This window comes from Fukomys damarensis, unplaced genomic scaffold (assembly GCF_012274545.1).
Source record: "Fukomys damarensis isolate Sample0158 unplaced genomic scaffold, DMR_v1.0_HiC HiC_scaffold_2, whole genome shotgun sequence".
In the NCBI taxonomy this organism is placed as follows: Eukaryota; Metazoa; Chordata; class Mammalia; order Rodentia; family Bathyergidae; genus Fukomys; species Fukomys damarensis.
In genome coordinates, this window is record NW_022900914.1 from 48,412,655 (window position 1) to 48,430,020 (window position 17,366).

Below are 17,366 nucleotides of genomic sequence, written 5' to 3' on the forward strand. Positions count from 1 at the left end.
TGCTTACAAATGTCCCCGAGATGCTGTGGGTGCTGAGTACACCACGCCACAGCAGCTTCCGCTAACTGGCCCAGGAGAGTCACAGAGAGAGTGACTCTGCTGTTCTTAGACCAAGACTCTGCATTGTGACAAATGCGCCTTGCACTGTCTTCACTAGCGCCACTGGCTCCTAAGCAGTCATGCTCATCATCCCATTAGCCCTCCTCCGCGACAGTTTGTGCTGAAGCCCGCACTCGGGACAGAATAAGGAAGGGGACCAGGTTCCCCCATCTGGACACGGGCTCATGACAGGGGAGTAAGGCCACTCACCAGTCACACCCTGTGTACCATGGCATCTGAGCAGCCCCCCTCCCCTTTGCCACCTTCCATACAAAATGTACTCAAGTAAAAAGTAGAATAATTGTTTAAAGTGTGGGAAATCTGGAAAGGAAACAGTGTGTTTGAAGACAACTTGGTGGTAAAACCTATACCAGGGGAAGACTATGGGATACAGAATTATCTTGCTTGCCAAGAAAATGGCAGAAACTACTGTCCCAACCCCATCTCCTCTCTGCTTGCCCCTCCTCCCTCACCCTGCAGGTTTCAGCTTAGTTATCCCTTCTTCCAGGAAGCCCCCTTACCCTCGGATAGGGGTCCTTGTCACCTGCTCCCCAGCTCCCTGTACCTTCTTTTGGGCATCCATTGCAGTGGTCCACACCTGTTGGTGGTCTGTCTTCCTCAAGAGCATCCAGCAGCACTGAAGGAGAAAGACCACTCCACATTCACTCACAGACCTGGGTCACCTACCCTTTCCCTGACCTCACTCACTCAATTTTCAAACACTCTTCTTTGATAAGCCTGGTATGCAACGATCTGCCAACTTTTTTCTTCTACTTCGGCTCCATTTTCTAAGAAGTAACACTTTAGTGTATTAGGGGTGTTGCTATTTAAAGGATGCAGCCAGCTAAAGAAAATATCTGTGTCAAATAAATGTCTCTCCCTGACTGATTCAAGCTTCACTGGACCAACTACTTCTCATATGAGCTGAATTAGGCCAAAATACCTGGTGTTAATCACACCAGAGGGATTGGGATCAGGATGTGTGAAAAAGCAGACTCGGACAAGGAGAGCTAGGAGTTGTCAGAAAGGTCCTGGGCTGGGCATGGTGGTGCATGCCTGTAATCCCAGCACTCAGGAGGCTGAGGCAGGAGGATTGCTGTGAGTTTGAGACCAGCCTGAGCTACATAGTAAATTCCAGGTCAATCTTAACTACATAGCGAGACCCTGTCTCAAACAAACAAACAAACAAACAACAAAAAAAGAAAGGTCCAGACACATCTTGACATAACATGAACCCTTTGTGGTCCACCCGCACATGCCCCCCACCTTCTGGAGACGAATTGACCCTCACCAGCCAGCACCTTCTGATGCTGGGGGTTCCTAGATCAGTGGGAGTGCTGAAGTGAGAGGTCTGGAGTGCCAAATCCAAGCTCTAATGTCTCAAGAAGGAATTTGACGTGGACTCTGCCCAACCGCCCAGACTCAATGACAAGATGTAGCACATCTGATCCCTGAATTTTGAGAGTTCCGTATGTGATCGGGAGGATAGTAGTGCTGCAGAGTTCAGTGCTAAGGAGAAAGCTAGGCTGCTCCCATGGAGAAACCCACTACACAGCATCTGAGACCTTACAGTGGCCCAGGGCACAGGACACAGGGGCCTGGGAAGGGGTAGGAAGATGGAGAAAGGACAGGACGAGGATCAGACTGGGGCCACGGCAGCCCTCCTCTCCTCGGTCCCTCGTGTATGGAAAGGACAGTGCTACATACCTCTTAGTGGATACCTGGGAGCCAAAATGCAGTTGTAAAAAGTGACCATGGTGGTGTGACTCTTCTGGGAGGGTCTCTGAGGAAAGGGCACTGTGGACCACAGGAGCCTCTGAACGGCCTTGGTGCATGGGCTTAGCTGCCCTGCTTATGTATAAATTGGGATCTTTTTGCTGCACACCAAAGGGGGAAAAGTTCCCATCTTTAAATGTTAAGCTTAAAATAAGACGTTACATGGGTGCCAGTGGATCTGTGAAATCTGCTGACTAAACTGGCAGCGGCCCCTGGGAGGGAACCAGCTCATTTCTCCCAAGCTCTGGGGTGCAGAGTGCAGGCGGGGCTGCTCTGAGCGAGGCCGGCCCAGCACAGGGGTCAAGTTAGGGCTGTTGCCTGGGCAGAAGGCAGTTCGGATATTGCTTCCAGAAGCTTTCAGTGCAGGCACCTGCCAGCCTTACCCACCCCTTCCCTTCAGCACTCGGGGCCCCATCCCTAGCACATTCGCCAGCACCCTCATTTCTATTTCAGTAAGCATTTTTAGTGGCTTATGCATGCATCTATTTTCTACCCACACTGTCTGACCAGGGCCTCCCTAAGGTGCGGACTGGAACCTCTTCTCCCTACAGACCTGGTGTTTGTGGGGACCTTAGTGCATTTGGCTTCTTCAGGGCCTTAGAGGGGCTGATGGGGATGGTGTGCATCATGCCTGGGTTGGCAGTGCCAGAGCACAAGGCACCAAGTGCTCAGGGTGGCAGGGCAGGACCAGGAACAAGGCCAATAAGCCATCCTGCTGCCTGTCCAGGTTTTCACATTCAAGGCTCCTGGGGTCAGATTCAGCCAGCTGCTCCCTTCCTGGAGCCAGGAAGCCGACCATAAGCACTGTCATTTTGGCTCTGGCTGCTGTAGGAGGCCTGCTGGGAGGAGTCTTCAATCAGGGTCCCATCAAACGATCGTCCAGGCTGGACATGCTGCACTCACTCAGTGCACAGTGACTACCAAGGCAGGTGCACTGCAGGCAGAGGACTGATCCTCGTGGGCATGCGTAGAATCTGCTTCTGCACGGAACTGCAGCCTTGGGGAGCAGCCTCCAAGGTCTCCAGTGCCCTCAGGGCAATAGTGACCTTGCAATGACCACTGTCTTGGATACGGTGAGGCCAGAGTGGGGAAGTAAGGGGCAAATCTCTTGATGCTGTAGGAACTAAAGAGGTGTGGCCTCTCAGCTCAGCTGGGTCATCCTGGTTGATGGTAGCCATTAGCTCAGCAAGAATCTCTTGCAGGGAAACCAGCCACACATTTATCTCCACCAGCTCAAACGCCCAGGTCTCCGCTCTGGCAAGAGGTGATACTGCCCAGTGACACATCTCTTCTTTTCATGTGTTGCTGGGACTTTAAAAGAGTTACTATAGCAAAAAGTTACTGTTTGCTTATCTATTAACCATTTCTCCTTCTTTCTCATTATATAATTCTATATAATGGAGGTCAGTTACTTGCCAACTAAATTCAACATGCAATGTAAGCAGAACTATTGTGTGGAACTTCCAAGAAACTGTCATAAAGAAAGCTGACTTAGTTGGGAGATTCATCCTTTCACTCTTCTTGTTTTTATACTCCCTGGAGTACAAAGGTGATAACCGGAACTCCAGCAGCTATATTGGTCTATGGGGTGACTTCTACACTAGAAACCTGCACTGAGAATGGGAGGATGTAGAAAAATGGAAAATGGGAGTCTCAATGACATAGTGGGATTTTGGTTACCATTAACCCTCTCCGATGTATAAGAAAAATATTTTGTTTAAGCTATTGCTGCTTTGGACATTTTGTTATGTGCATGTGATCTTACTCCTAACTGTTATAATTACATACTGTGCTACAAAGAAAGCTTCGATAAACCCCAAATAGCAGAATTACAGAGATCACTGAAAATAACTTATAACAAAAGAATACAATTTTTTAAAAACTCAGTCACTTAGATTGTAAAATGTGTTCTTCAGACTAATTGACTATAGAGGACTAAAAACTAGAATTTCAAACTTACTTAGAAAATAACAAAACAGAATCACTATATATAGGGAAACATTAGATACAACCAAAAATCACAGCCCTAAACACTTTCATTAGAAGGAAAGAATGCAAAAAAAAAAAAAAAACCCAAACAAACAAAAAAATCAATAATAGCCAAACGTGGTGGCGCACACCTATAATCCCAGCACTCAGGAGGCTGAGGCAGGAGGATTGCTGTGAGTTCAAGACCAGCCTGGGCTACATAGTGAGTTCCAGGTCAGTCTCAACTACATAATATAGTCTTAAAAAAAAAAAAAGGAAAGAATGATATATGAGAAAACGAAAAAATGGAAACAAAGTTTTTGCAAATAGGGAAGGGAGGAGGGGTGAAGGGAGGGCAGGGGTATGGGGAAAAAATGAGAACCAAGACCTGTCATGTAAAGGTACAAGAGCCCAATGATGAATGTAACTGTACCGTATACCTAAAATGTACCAATAAACTCAATGAGGAAAAAAAAAGAAAAGAATGAGAATAAGCATTCAAGGCAAAAAGTAAGAAAACCAACCACAAACAAGTCAAAGAAGAGAAAGGGAGATACTATAAAACAAAAGCAGAAATGAAAATAAAGAACACGAATTGATAAATATACTCATGAGTTGATTTGTAGATACAATTCTCATGAATTCGGTTATTTTAACAACGGAGAAGCAGGTAGCGAGGGGAACAAACTCAAAATCAATCAGCAGGATAATCATTATATTTAAAAATATCAATATGTCACAGTTTTCTATAACAAAGACATTAGAGAATAAAGGAAAAGCAGCTGGGGAAGAGATTTGCAATACATATGTAATTTTAAAAGATTAATATATATATGTATATATATATATACATATATATATATATACACACACACACTCACACACACACACACACACACACACACACACATACATATCTTCTGCAAATAAGTTGGAAGAATAGAACCCATGGAAGAATGGACAAGGAGTTAAACAAGTAGTGCACAGAAGAAATGGCTAATAAATATCTGAGAGGAAAAAAAAATCACAATCTTTTTGGTGTTCAGAGAAATAAAAGTTAAAACCATAGTAAAAAGCCAGCCTTCCCCAGTCAGATTGGTAAAAACTTCGAAAAGATCAATACCAGCATTTCACAGGTATGAGGAAATTCTGCCTTTTAGAAGGGAAATTCAGCAGTATCTGTTTGAAAAGTGAACTTGTACAGCCTTCCTAGCAGCAGGCTCGCCAGCTGCAAGGTGCCCTGGAGAAATCCTCATGCTTTAGGAGGATTTGTTACAGTATCATTGCTTATAATAGTAAATACTCAGAAACAATGTAAAATGAGGGGACAGCACACTACTCAGCAGAAAAACAGATGCATGTAACAACTGTAATAAGCTAATGGTGGATAAAAATATTGCTATATTTTTTTCTCATTGAGTTTATTGGTACATTCTAGGTATACAGTACAGTTACATTCATCACTGGGATCTTATACCTTTACATGACAGGCCTTGGTTCTCATTTTTTCCCCTTCCCCCTCCTCCCTTCCCTATTTACAAATACTTTATTTCCATTTTTTCATTTTCTCATATTTTTTCTCTAATATTGCTATGTTTTTAATGAACATCTTTACAAAACAAAAACATTTTTTCCTGTTTTTTGTGTGTTGTAGTTTTTGTTTTTGGTGCTAGAAACAGAACCCAGGGCTGTGTGTACACTAAACATGCTATTCCATGAAGCTACACCCCTAGACCTCTTTTGCTTTGTTTTGTTTTTTTGGTGGGGGGCCTGGATCCCCCTATGTTGCCCAGGTCGGTCTTGAACTCCAGGGCTCAAGTGATCTTCTTACCTCAGCCTCCTAAGTAGTTGAAACTACAGGCACAAGTTGTAGTGACTGACTCCAAGGAAACACTTTTATTTATTTACTTATTTATTTATTTATTTAGATACTGCATCTTACTATGTGGAGATTGACGTGGAACTCACTATGTAGCCCAGGCTGGTCTCAAACTCATATAGTGATCCTCCTGCCTCAGCCTCCAGAGTGCTGGGATGACAGGTGCGAGCCACCACGCCCAGCCCTAAGGAAACACTTTTAAACAAGACTTACATATACACACATATGCCTAGGTAAAGGCTAGAAACTGACACCAAGCTTCTAAGAAGTTATGTCTGGGCACAGATTTGGGACTAAGAATTCTCAGAGAGACTTTTGTTTGTATTATTTAAATTCTGAGCAAAGAGGACATTCCTGTATTACTTGTAGAACTTTTAAAATATTCTACATAAAAATTTCTTGAAGGTATTTTTGAATCCCAAAGAACATATTCGTGCATTACTTGAATAATTTTATAAAACATACGGGGATTTTTTAAAAAATCCTAGAGATATTTTTGAACTCCAAAGACAAGAGAAAAAAAATATCAAATGATTCCAGGGAGAGGGGAATGTTTACTAATAAAAGAAAACATAACCAGGCCAGCTATTGTTCATGTATGAAAGGGGAAAACAGACATTTCCAGATAGCCAAGGGTCCAGAAAGTGCCTTGTCCATATACACGGAAGGTTATTAAAAATGTATTCTAGCCAAACCCAAAATGTACAAAGCCTAAGTAACTGTGCAATTTAAGATAGCTGTTAATAAATGCTTCATAAATCGGATGAAATTCTAGGTTATTTCTGAAACCTTGGTGGGCAGATAGGGCTTAAATGACAAATAAAGACTAGAGTAAAACAGTATGCTAAAAGTCTCTGCCTATGTGAGCCAGGCTGGGGAAATCATATTTATTATTTTATTTTTTAAATATTTGTAATATATATGTAAATAAAATGCAACCTCTCTGTGCTGTGAAATAATAGAGGTGAATGGCAACTATAGTGAATTAGGATGCTCCCTTTCCAAACTTCCCAAGAAATTGAAAGGACTAATTAAAACAATCACTCTAGTACAAATCATTAATAGAAATGGGAATAACAACAAAACTTAGTAAACAAACCAGCAAGAAACTCAAATATTTGATGGCTAGAATGGTCACAACAACCAGCAGCAAAACAAATACAAATGGATTCCATCATTACTAAAATTAAAGATAATGTTTCTCAAATTGAATAAAAAAGTAAAGCTGAACAATTTTCATCCAAGAGACCCACAATACAAAATGATACAGAAATTAAATGACTCTGACATAAATGTATATGCAATGATACAAAAGGTAAACAGATTAAACAAAATAAGGATAGAAATATTAATATAAATGAACAGAATTCAAGGCAAGAATATTCAATAAAACATAGATCATTTCATGTGTGTGAGAAAGATGACAACATCAAGAAAACAAAACTGTCGTGAACACACCAAACGCCACTGCACTGAAATATATAAATACAAGAAATGAAAAGAAATTAAGTATGCACAATTATAGTGAGGAATTTATAAGCCTTTCTCAAAATATTTCAGAAGAGTATAATAGCTTCCGGGAAACCACATACAGATAAAGATGTGAATAATATCCTCTCTCTATATATTTATATATAATTGAAATATATGTATACAGTTAGGTAAAAGGGAAAAGTTCTACTGTTCTACAAGAAAGGAGGATGTGGTCACCTCGGCAGCACATATATAACACAGTAGGGTAACTACAGTTCACAGTAACTCATTATAGATTTGATTAAGAAAAAAAAGAAAAGAGTGAAGGTTCTCAACACAAAGAAATGCTAAGTATCTGAAGAGAAGGAAATGATAATTATTCTGATTTGATCATTATGAATTGTATACAGATGTCAAATTATTACACTGTATCCCCTAAATATATAACATTTTAAAATTAAAAAGTATAATCTGGAGAAATAATTTTTAAAATTAAAAATATATGTATAAAATGTAAGATTTAAACCATACAGAAAAGTCTAGAGGATATTATGAGCATCCAAGTCTTATCATTTTTCAAATTTTTTGTGAAAAATTGCCTTTTCTAAAAGATGAAATAGCACAAATCAAAACAAGTACCTCCTTTTCCCTGCTAGATTCCATCACCTTCTCTCCCTGAGAGGTGAACAGCACTATGAATTATTGCTCCGCTGAATATTTTCACAGATACATAGGAAATACATTCACAAACTATATATAACATTGCTTTGCATATTTTTAAACTTGATTTAAATGACATCAGAGAGCATTACTACTCTGCTACTATTTTTTCATTCAATACCATTTTTGAGATTATCTATATTCATAACATGAAATACTTAACACGGGGAAAAAAAGTAATGAACACAGGCTAAACTTGATTCCAAAACTGAACAAAAGGAATACTAAAAGCCCTCTCTGAATCAATTTTGAATTTTAATTTTCAGCAGACTCCTATATATTCTTACTGTCCCTGTTCCTTTGGAAAACTTCCCTATTTTTCCTGCCAATTCTGGGAGTGGAGAACATGCAGGGAGGAAGGATCTTTCCACCTCATGGATGGAGGAAGTCAGTACACCTTTACCAAGGTAGCTTGGTGATCCCATCAGTGCATAGCAAGTGATAGAAAAATGGACATAATTTTATCCAGTAGTTCCCCTCTGGGTACTTGTGCTAAATAAAAAATTCAGTCAAGTCTCTATGAAAAATGGTATATATTCAAAAATGTGTGTAAGATAAGAAATCCTTGTGAAGGCAACACTTACAATTGGCGTCCCAAAAGGAATGTAACCTGAGTGGGGAAAGAAAAGAGAAGAGTCAGGTGTCACCTAAGATACCAGAAGCTTGCCAGGCTTGGTGTAATCACTGGCACTGGCAAAGAGACACAGGACAGTCAGGTAGGAGGCACCTCCTGCCCCTCAGACCTTTCCCCAGCTCTGCCTCCCCACAGCAGAGGTCCCTGAGTCCCCAGCCTCCTGCTCTCAGTTGCTCAGTAGTCAAGTGCTCTCACTCCCCTGCAGGCAAGGCTACTACCTGGGGCCCTCTGTGGGTATTCAGCAATTTTCTGCAGGAGGCACTGCACCCTCTGCCCACAGGCCCTATACCAGGCTGATGGTCTAAGAATTTGGATTCCTCAGCTTGTTTCTTTTCACTTCCAGCATTGAGACCATTTTGGGAATGAGAATTCCCTGTCCTGCTGCGATGGACACCTCTAGGTGCCAGAGCTTCTTAACTCCCTAGTGCGTGGGCTGGACAGCGTCACGGGGCACATGATCAGGCCCCCAATACCTGCTTTTCACTGCATGTGGCCTCCCAGCAAGGCTTGTGCCAGCCCTGTTACTGACAGCAATCAGCCCCTCAGCCCCAGCCTCTGACCTAAGCAGCCAGTCGGCTGGTGGGCGGGCAGCAGGGAGCATGCTCTCCTGAGATGTGTCTAAGCCAATGCTTACATCCTGAGCCCTCACTCACCTACCTGCTCCCTTCTGCTAGGAGATCCTAACTTTGGTTGGGCCTCAAAGGGATATATAATTTTAAAAGGTTCAGAATTACGAAAGAAGCCAGGTGGGCTGGGGATTTAGCTCAGTGATTCCATTGCCTGCCTCATAAGTGTAAGGTCCTGAGTTCAATCCCTGGTACCCACCATAAAGAAAGAAAGGAGAGAGAGAGAAGAGAGAAGAGAGAAGAGAGAAGAGAGAAGAGAGAAGAGAGAAGAGAGAATTGCATGGGAGAAAACTGGCAAAGGGTTGGGTCATTTCAAACAAATAAACAAGAGAAGCCAGGCTCCAAGAGTGACTGACACCTGAGGGCCCAGGGAACATCTACAGCTGTCTCCAACATGCTCAGAGCCCTTGCTCCTCAAAGTCAGGGATCACTGAGCACTAGGCGGTCCACATGATCTTCCATTCCTTAGCTGTTTATTCTCTCCCCAGCAAGGTCAGGCTCTCTGGGGATGGAGCTCCAACTGACTCATCTGACTGAAGCCTCTTTCTCCAGCTGAGAGCCTTCCCAAGGCAGCAGCAGGCAGCCCTCCACACCATCCATGTGACTCAAGATTGGTACTACCCACTGAGTGGAGAAATGGCAAGGAGGGGGCATCAGCAAACTTGTGAGTGTGACCCTCTGCAGAATGACTCTGGGCAAGCCCTAAAAGCTCTCAGGACCATGGGCCGGACAATCGTGTAAGACCCACCCAGCATATGCACAGGTAGGTGCTCTCCAGGCCCTAAAACCCAGACATACAGGGTGTATGCCCCTCTACTGATCACTGAATAGGGGTAAGCAGGGAACACAAGATTTAAACACAGCTCCACCCCAACTGCTCAGGCAGAAAAGAATAGGTGAGTGCCACAAGGGGTCCTGAGTCTGGCTGGTCTTGAACGGTTGAGCCAAGGTGCCAGTGTAGCCACGTGTGATGGGCTCTATCCCCTCCTCAGACTGGCACAGATAGATGGCCCTGCAGCTCTGGCTATTGCCAGCTTCCCAGGCTGAGCAGAAGCAGTAGGGCTCAGGAGCTTACCTGACATTCTAAAAGGCATGAAGATCTTCTCATTGGTGTCCGGGTGTAGAATAGCCTGTGAGAGTCAGGAACAGCCAGGGGAGGAGGGGCAAGCAGAGGGTTTAGGGGAGGAAAGAGGAAAAGGACATCTTCCCTGGAAGACTCAGTTATCTGTGACTGTATGTGGCCTTCTTCTCTGTCAGTCCTTTCCACCACAGAGCAAGAGAAAACCAATACATCGACCGTGAATAGCACCCTCCTCTGACTAATCCTCAAAGCTGAGTGCAGGGGAGACTGAAATGAAAGCCCACAGAGGGCCAAACTACATCTACCTCAAGGGCCTTCTGTTCCCCTGACTGGCACAAAGTCAAGATTTTGTAAACAGAGCTTGGCTTTCCAGGAACTCAGAGCACCCAGGGAAAGACCAACTGGCCTGAGCCCCAGGCTGCAGGAGCACAGGCCCTTGGGTGCTGGGGCAGCAGGAGGGGGAAGGCAGCCAGGGGCAAATGGGAGGGAGAGTTCCTCATGGTATGGAGAAGGGGCTGGATCCTTGGGACAGGGTGGGAGGGGTCCAGGAAAGCATGGAGGAGAGAAAATAATCCCCAACTGGTTTACCTGCTTGATTTTCTGTGCACTCCAGAGCTGGAAGAGAGTGGGGGGTATAAAAATTAAAAGCAAATACATCAGTTAAAAGTCTGGAAGGCTTATTTTCTAACTGAAGAATCCCACTCCAGAAGCTTAAGATGCTCCTGCTGTACTTGTCAGCCCAGGCTTAGCAGCTACCAGCCTCAGAGGGTGAGAAGGCTTTGGATCCCAAATGGCACGGCTAGCGGGTCACACACAGATCATGCAGCCAGGAACTCTTTACTAAAGCAGCCTGTGAAAATGACTTGGAAGCTGGGTGTGGTGGCACATGCCTGTAATCCCAGCACTGGGAGGCTGAGGCAGAAGGATCACTGTGAGTTCGAGACCAGCCTGGGCTACATAGTGAGTTCCAGGTCAGTCTCACTACATAGTGAGACCCTGTCTCAAAAAACCAAAAAAAGACTTGGAGAATTCTTTCCATGTTTCCCTAAAGCTCCCTAGTTAATCTGAAGGAACAGCCAGGTAAGATCCCCTCATCTAACTGAAGATACTTCATTTAGAATCACTAACGGAGTGCAACATAACTTTTTTCAGAGATGGACTGCCCTGATGGCTTTGCCACTGCTGCCTCTGAGCCTCAGTTTCCTCATCTATGAAATGGGGATAACTGCTGTGTTACTGACCTAGAATTGAGCTGGTGATTTAGTTCAGTGGTTCTGCTGCCTGCTTCAAAAGTGCAAGGTCCTGCGTTTGATCCCCGGTACAAAAAAAAGGGGGTGCTCGCTTCGGCAGCACATATATTAAAATTGGAATGATACTACCCTAGAATTTTTGGAGAGGTATCTGAAAAGTGCTTGAAGTAGCGCCAACATATGGTAGGTGCTTTGTAAGTGCTTTCTGTTGCTGATAATATTATTCCTATTGTTGTTATAAGAAGCTTTGAGGAAGAAAAAAAGTTGCTTTCATTATATGTGATAATGTTGTCTCTTTCTAGCACAGCCAGAGTTAAAGGGCAAGTTGGGGAAGAACAATTTGTCAGTTCTTTCAAATCAAGTAAATACTGTCGATCCTAAGACACTATCACGTGCCACAGAAAAAAGAAAACTGTGATCTAATGCCAAGATCCCAATCAATTATAAGACATTCCATTTTAGAGATTTTAAAATGTGATAAAACAAGTCTTTTTGAATCAAGAACAGATGGTAAATAAAAATTAACACCGTGGGCAAACCAAAGGCTAGTGCGGTTTTTTTTCCTCTTTTGGCTGGTGCATTTTTAATGGAGCAAGAAGGGAGTGGGGCTGGAAGGAAAAGCCACCTGCAGCCACCGATGTTTAAAGTTTCATTTACATGGCAACAGTGGTCATCCGGAATATCAAATAAACTGCTGAAGTTAAGAAGGCTACTGGGGAGTAAAAATAGAAGTTATACAATTGATGTTAAAGTTGATACTTTATACGCATAGCTGAGTCTCTCAAACCTTATTTCACAGCCTAATTAATGCTTATTTTAGATATGCTGCAAACACTTGATTGTCTGCTATTTCAGGCCAAGAAGATTAGAAGCAGAAAGTTTTTAAAAAAATAATAATAGGGAAGCAGGTTTGAAGAGAAAATTATAAAACAAGTGCAGAATCACTGTGAGTGGAAAAGTAAGCAAAAAACGAGTAACAGAGAGGGATAAATGACGCAAGTCTGGTTCTTTTCTCTCTGAAGTACATCCACCAAGCCCAGGCTTGGTCTAAGATGAAACTCCCAGCCCTGGGTAGACTCGTGACCTCCCTACATCACCCCCAATCACAAATTGCCATTTCTAGGTCCTCTCACCTTTGGGTTTGCAGTCCAGCCTCTGGGAGGCAGGAACTTGCTTTTCAGTACCAGCTCCTGGCACCTTCCACAGGGCCTGGCACACAGTAGGTGCCTAATAAATGTTTGGTGAAGGAATCTCACATTCTAAAATAGAAGTCTACCCAAGACTCAACTGATTTCTGGTTAAACATAGTGGTGCAATGCACAGGGTTCTCTGCTTCCCTCCAAACCCTCCAGAAGAACATGGCCAAGGAATAGGCCAGCTGCAGACCTCATGCAAGCAGGCAGGAGATGCACACAGCTTTGAGTGTGGAGAGCTGACGAATGAATGACCAGCAACACCATGGCAGGCCGCAGTGAGCCCCATGTGTCCCAGATGGGGCTCAGCAGAAAGTAAGTGGGCTCTGTACCAGAAAAGCTCTATGCCCCGGCTCGGGAGATGGAAGTTTATTCTGCAGAGAAGGGTCAGAGCAGCCCAGTGGTGGAGCCTTTCTGCATTCAGCCCCAGGAAGCAAGACAGGAGGATGGTGACCCTTTCTCTGGGAAACACGAATGCTCCCAAAAAAACAACCCATGAAGAGACTCCAAGGACATGCTACCAGCAGCACTGAGTAAGAGACTCTGTCCTAGGGGTTTGCTGCACTGTGATTGTTGTATGGGTTCTGGTATTGCTTCATCTTTGAATTTATGGTGTGTATGTGGAGAGCAGCAGACAGTAGATCGTGTACTGGGGGCCTGCAGCCTCAGGTCACACATGGTCCTGTCTCCTACTACCTTGGAGGCCACACAGTGACCACTACCACCCTCCACTCTAGAGAGAGGGCTGGGTTCAGGGACAATGGGGTAGAATGGATAGGGCTCTACATTGAGCCACCTGTGAGGGTCTGCACTTGTCCCAGGAGGAAGAGGGAGAAAGAGGAAGAGGGAGAAGGAAAAGGAAGGATGAGAGATCTCACAGAAAAGAGGGAAGAGTATTTTTTTAATAGTTTGTGGCTTTCTTTTCTTATGGAGGGGGTGTTTGTTATGGTACTGAGTATTGAACCCAGGACCTTAACTTAGCAACATCCCCAGCCTTTGAAAAAAAAAAATCTTTTTTTGGTACGAGGGATCGAACTCAGGACCTTGTGCTTGTGGGGCAGGTGCAGTGCCACTGAGCACTAAAAGTTTTTTTTAATTAATTAATTATTTTGAGGTAAGGCCCTTAAGCCACTAAGTTCAAACTCACCAAGTGCTGTCTCAGCCTCTCCAAGTGCTGAGATTACAGGTGTGTGCCACCTCAAAAGGCTCTTTTTTCTGCTTTTTTCACCTGCCTTTTAAACAAGGATCTTGCACTTCAATTTTGCATTGAGACCCATAAATGATGTACTCTGCCTGTACATATATGGATATTTGGAGGCCCTAAATTAAAAAGATCTTTGCTCAGAGAGCCACCATGCACATATATAGAATAGAATTCCCCAGGAAATGAGACAACACAGAAAATAAAGAAAGCTCTAAAAACATGATAGTACCTTCAGAGAGTAAGACCCAAAAGAAAAAGAAGATGCAATGAAAAAATTAAACAAGCTGGGAGACAAATCCCAGTTCTGCCTCTTAGTGCATGCATGGCCTTACAAAAAATGCTGCCTCTGTGCCTTGGTTTCTCCATCAGTAAAATGGAGGGTTGTTGCAGGGATCAGGAAGAGGCGGTGTTGGGTGTCCCCTGACCTAGTCTGCTTTTTCCTGGGAGCACAGTTATTATACCTGCATTTCCCTGGCTCCCCGCAGTCAGGTGAGGTGGCCCAAGTCTGGGTGCTGGCTAGTGGACTGAGGGTGGGAATGATGATCACCACTTCTCCTGGCCCCAAGGCCTCCCACAAAGGATCAGAAAAGCCCAGTAGAGGACAGGGAAGCCCAGAAAGGGAACATAGTTCCCAAACAACAGCACATGCCAAGCCAGTGAGTTGTACTGGATTCAGATGTGAGTAACAGACCTTACTGCTATAAGCGACTGAAATCTGGGGCTTTATTAGAGTACTTGGCTTAATATGATTAATACAGTCGGTTAAACGAGATAGGTATATATAAAATATTTGACTCATAGAACGTGCTCAGTATGGTTGCCTAAAATAAAGGAAGAAATTCAAATGAGCACTATTTTTAAGGGATTTAATCATCTTCCAGAGTAACTTCATTTCCACTGTCTCATTAACCCAGCATTCCTGGGAGGTAGGGAGGTTCTTTTCACACAGAGTAACTTATCTCAGAGGGAGGAAGTGGCCCTGCCAGGGTCCCTGGGGCTTGATGGCAGATAGAGATGGTCCTCTCTACTATCCCAGGCCCTCTGCAGTGAACTAATATCTGAGGTTGTCTAGGATGACTGTATGTTCTGAGTCTTAGGGCTGGCACTTGAATGGTTCTGGACTCTGAGGTTCCAGAACCCTCCTTACAAGCAGATCCTCCCTTCCCATCAACACCAGCACCACAACTCGTGAGCCAGGCTGCATCATGACCCTCAGAGACCAACTTCCCCAACTGTACCAGTGTGCAGAGGCCTGCCAGAGTGTAACAGGGGTGACTACAGGACTTCCTGGGAGCCTAGAGCCCTAGATGTGACCCCACCCAGATGGACCCCACCCCGACCAGTGCCATAGACAAAGCCCAGCCCAAAGCCACCATAACAGCTCCGTGCTCTTCCATTTTGCTGAACACTTTCCCTCCCATGAACTATCAGATTCTCAGGTGCAGAAACCTGTTCCTACAGGACAGATGAGGAAACCAATGCCTAGTGCCACGCCCGCACTTGTAGAGACCAGAACTACAGCTCTGACCTCTGACTCAGGTCCACTCATCCTTCCACTCCCATCTGTTCATCCCATTCATCCAGTCCCATAAGTGAACATGTGCTGTCTCAAGCCTTGTATCTCTTAATTTAATTTCAGTTTCAATTTTAACTTAAAACTTAATCTCCTTGACAACCCTGGCATTTGGGAGTAGTGTATTCCCATTTACCAATGTGGAACTGAGACACAGATAGGTTAAATGACTTGCCCAAAGTCCCAGAACATGCAGTGATTTGAATGCAAGCAGTATGACTCCAAAGCCTTGCTCTTAATGACCACACGCACCTGTCTCTAAATGCTACACACACTGCACACTGTTCTGCCCTGAGGCATGTAACATATTTGATTTCTTTCTACCTCCTTGCCCATAGAGCAGCCTTCCTCTCCCAAATGGAAATCTCTGACAAGTGTATTATAAGGTGTCCTGGGCTAGAGGTACATGCAGCTCAGTGGGTAGAACTCTTGTCTAGCATATATGAGGCCCTGGGTTCCATCTCTAGCACTACAAAAATATAAAAATAAACTGTCTCACTATTGGTGGATTTTATACTATTTTCCTTTTTTATTGTGGGAAAACATACATAACATAAAATTTACCATATTAACCATGTTGAAGTGTACAGCTCGGTAGCATTAAGTCATCCTATCTACCCCAGGACTATTTCATTCTCCCCAGCTAAAACTCTGTACCCACCCAACACACTCCACCCCTGCTCCCCACCCCAGCACTTGTCAATCATTAGTCTATTTTCTGTCTATGAATTTGACTATGCTAGGCACCTGATATTATTGGAATCACACAATATTTGGTGTGTGTGTGTATGTGACTGTCATATTTTTATGAGAACTATTACAAATCATGCTCCAGTGAATTTCATCCAAGCTATCATTATGATATCTTAAGCATTTAAAGAAAAAGGATAAATTATATAGATGTCTCTGGCATGATGGAGGCGGGATCAATGGTTACTTTAAGGAGGGGAAGTGGGTAATTGGGAGACATGGAAAAGAGAGACCCTTTCTTCTGTTCTTTTTATACCTCTAAAATTTTATATGTTGTTTATATATTATCTATTCATATATAATTGTTTAAAAAAATAAAAGTAGGGCTGGGGAGTAGCTCCATGGTAGAGTGCTTACCTAGCATTTGTGAGGCCCTGGGCTGTATCCCCAGTAGTACAAAAGAAAAAAAACTAAAGTTAACCATTAGGAAAATAGAAATAGCTGAGTACAATGGTCCAGTTCTGTAATCCAGCACTCAGGAAGCCGACACAGGATGATTGTCACCAGTTCGAGGCCAGCCTGGGCTACATAGTGGGTTTGAGTCTAGCCTGGATTTCATAGCAAGACCCTGCCTCAAAAATAAAAATAGTGTGTAACATTCAAGCCCTTAATTGATCTCTATGGTTTAGACCATTAACTGTCCAAGAAAATCTATGTCCTCTTCATTGTCAGAGAATGGCAGCTGGCAGGTGAACAACTTCATCTCCCATCCCCCAGCCTCCTTTGCAGTTAAGTTTGCCCATGAGACAGGGGGAGTGAGATGTGCCTTTGCCGGCCAGTGCCTTCCCTCCAGCCTGCACTTTTGTCCCTCCTGCAAGCCAGAGCAAAGGTGTGGCTATGCAGACAGCATATCACTCCAGAAGACACTAGAGAAGCATGGTGGAAGGTGCTGTGGCCCCTGCACGATCCTGTAGAGCACAGACACTTGAAAAATAAAAGTGTTACACTTTGGCCTCTTTTTATTATAGCACCTAGGATACCTCTCATTAGTATAAGCCCTTTGCAGTCATATGAAACTGCCTCTCATAATATGGGCAAAGGTTTTCAAAGGAAGAGAGGAAGGAGTGATACTGAGCAATACTGGTGATACTGGGGATTGAACTTAAGGTGCTTGCACTGAGTTACATCCTTAGCCCTTTT

The 17,366-nt window shown here is 43.8% G+C and overlaps 1 protein-coding gene across 6 annotated transcripts in view; it reads right to left on the reverse strand.

The window, feature by feature from the left end:
- The window catches only part of Sfxn5 (sideroflexin 5), a 111,781-nt gene that overhangs the window by 55,792 nt on the left and 38,623 nt on the right, over window positions 1–17,366 (reverse strand). For 5 of the 6 annotated variants that reach the window (XM_033764769.1, XM_033764768.1, XM_019205327.2 and 2 more), the window contains exons 4-6: window positions 10,845–10,871; window positions 10,251–10,305; window positions 8,500–8,525 (exon numbers count right to left, since the gene is read on the reverse strand). The exons of the other annotated variant lie outside the window; for it this stretch is intronic. In XM_033764769.1, the coding sequence (XP_033620660.1) occupies window positions 8,500–8,525; window positions 10,251–10,305; window positions 10,845–10,871 (108 nt within the window). The remainder of the gene's footprint in view (window positions 1–8,499; window positions 8,526–10,250; window positions 10,306–10,844; window positions 10,872–17,366) is intronic. 6 annotated transcript variants of the gene reach the window in all.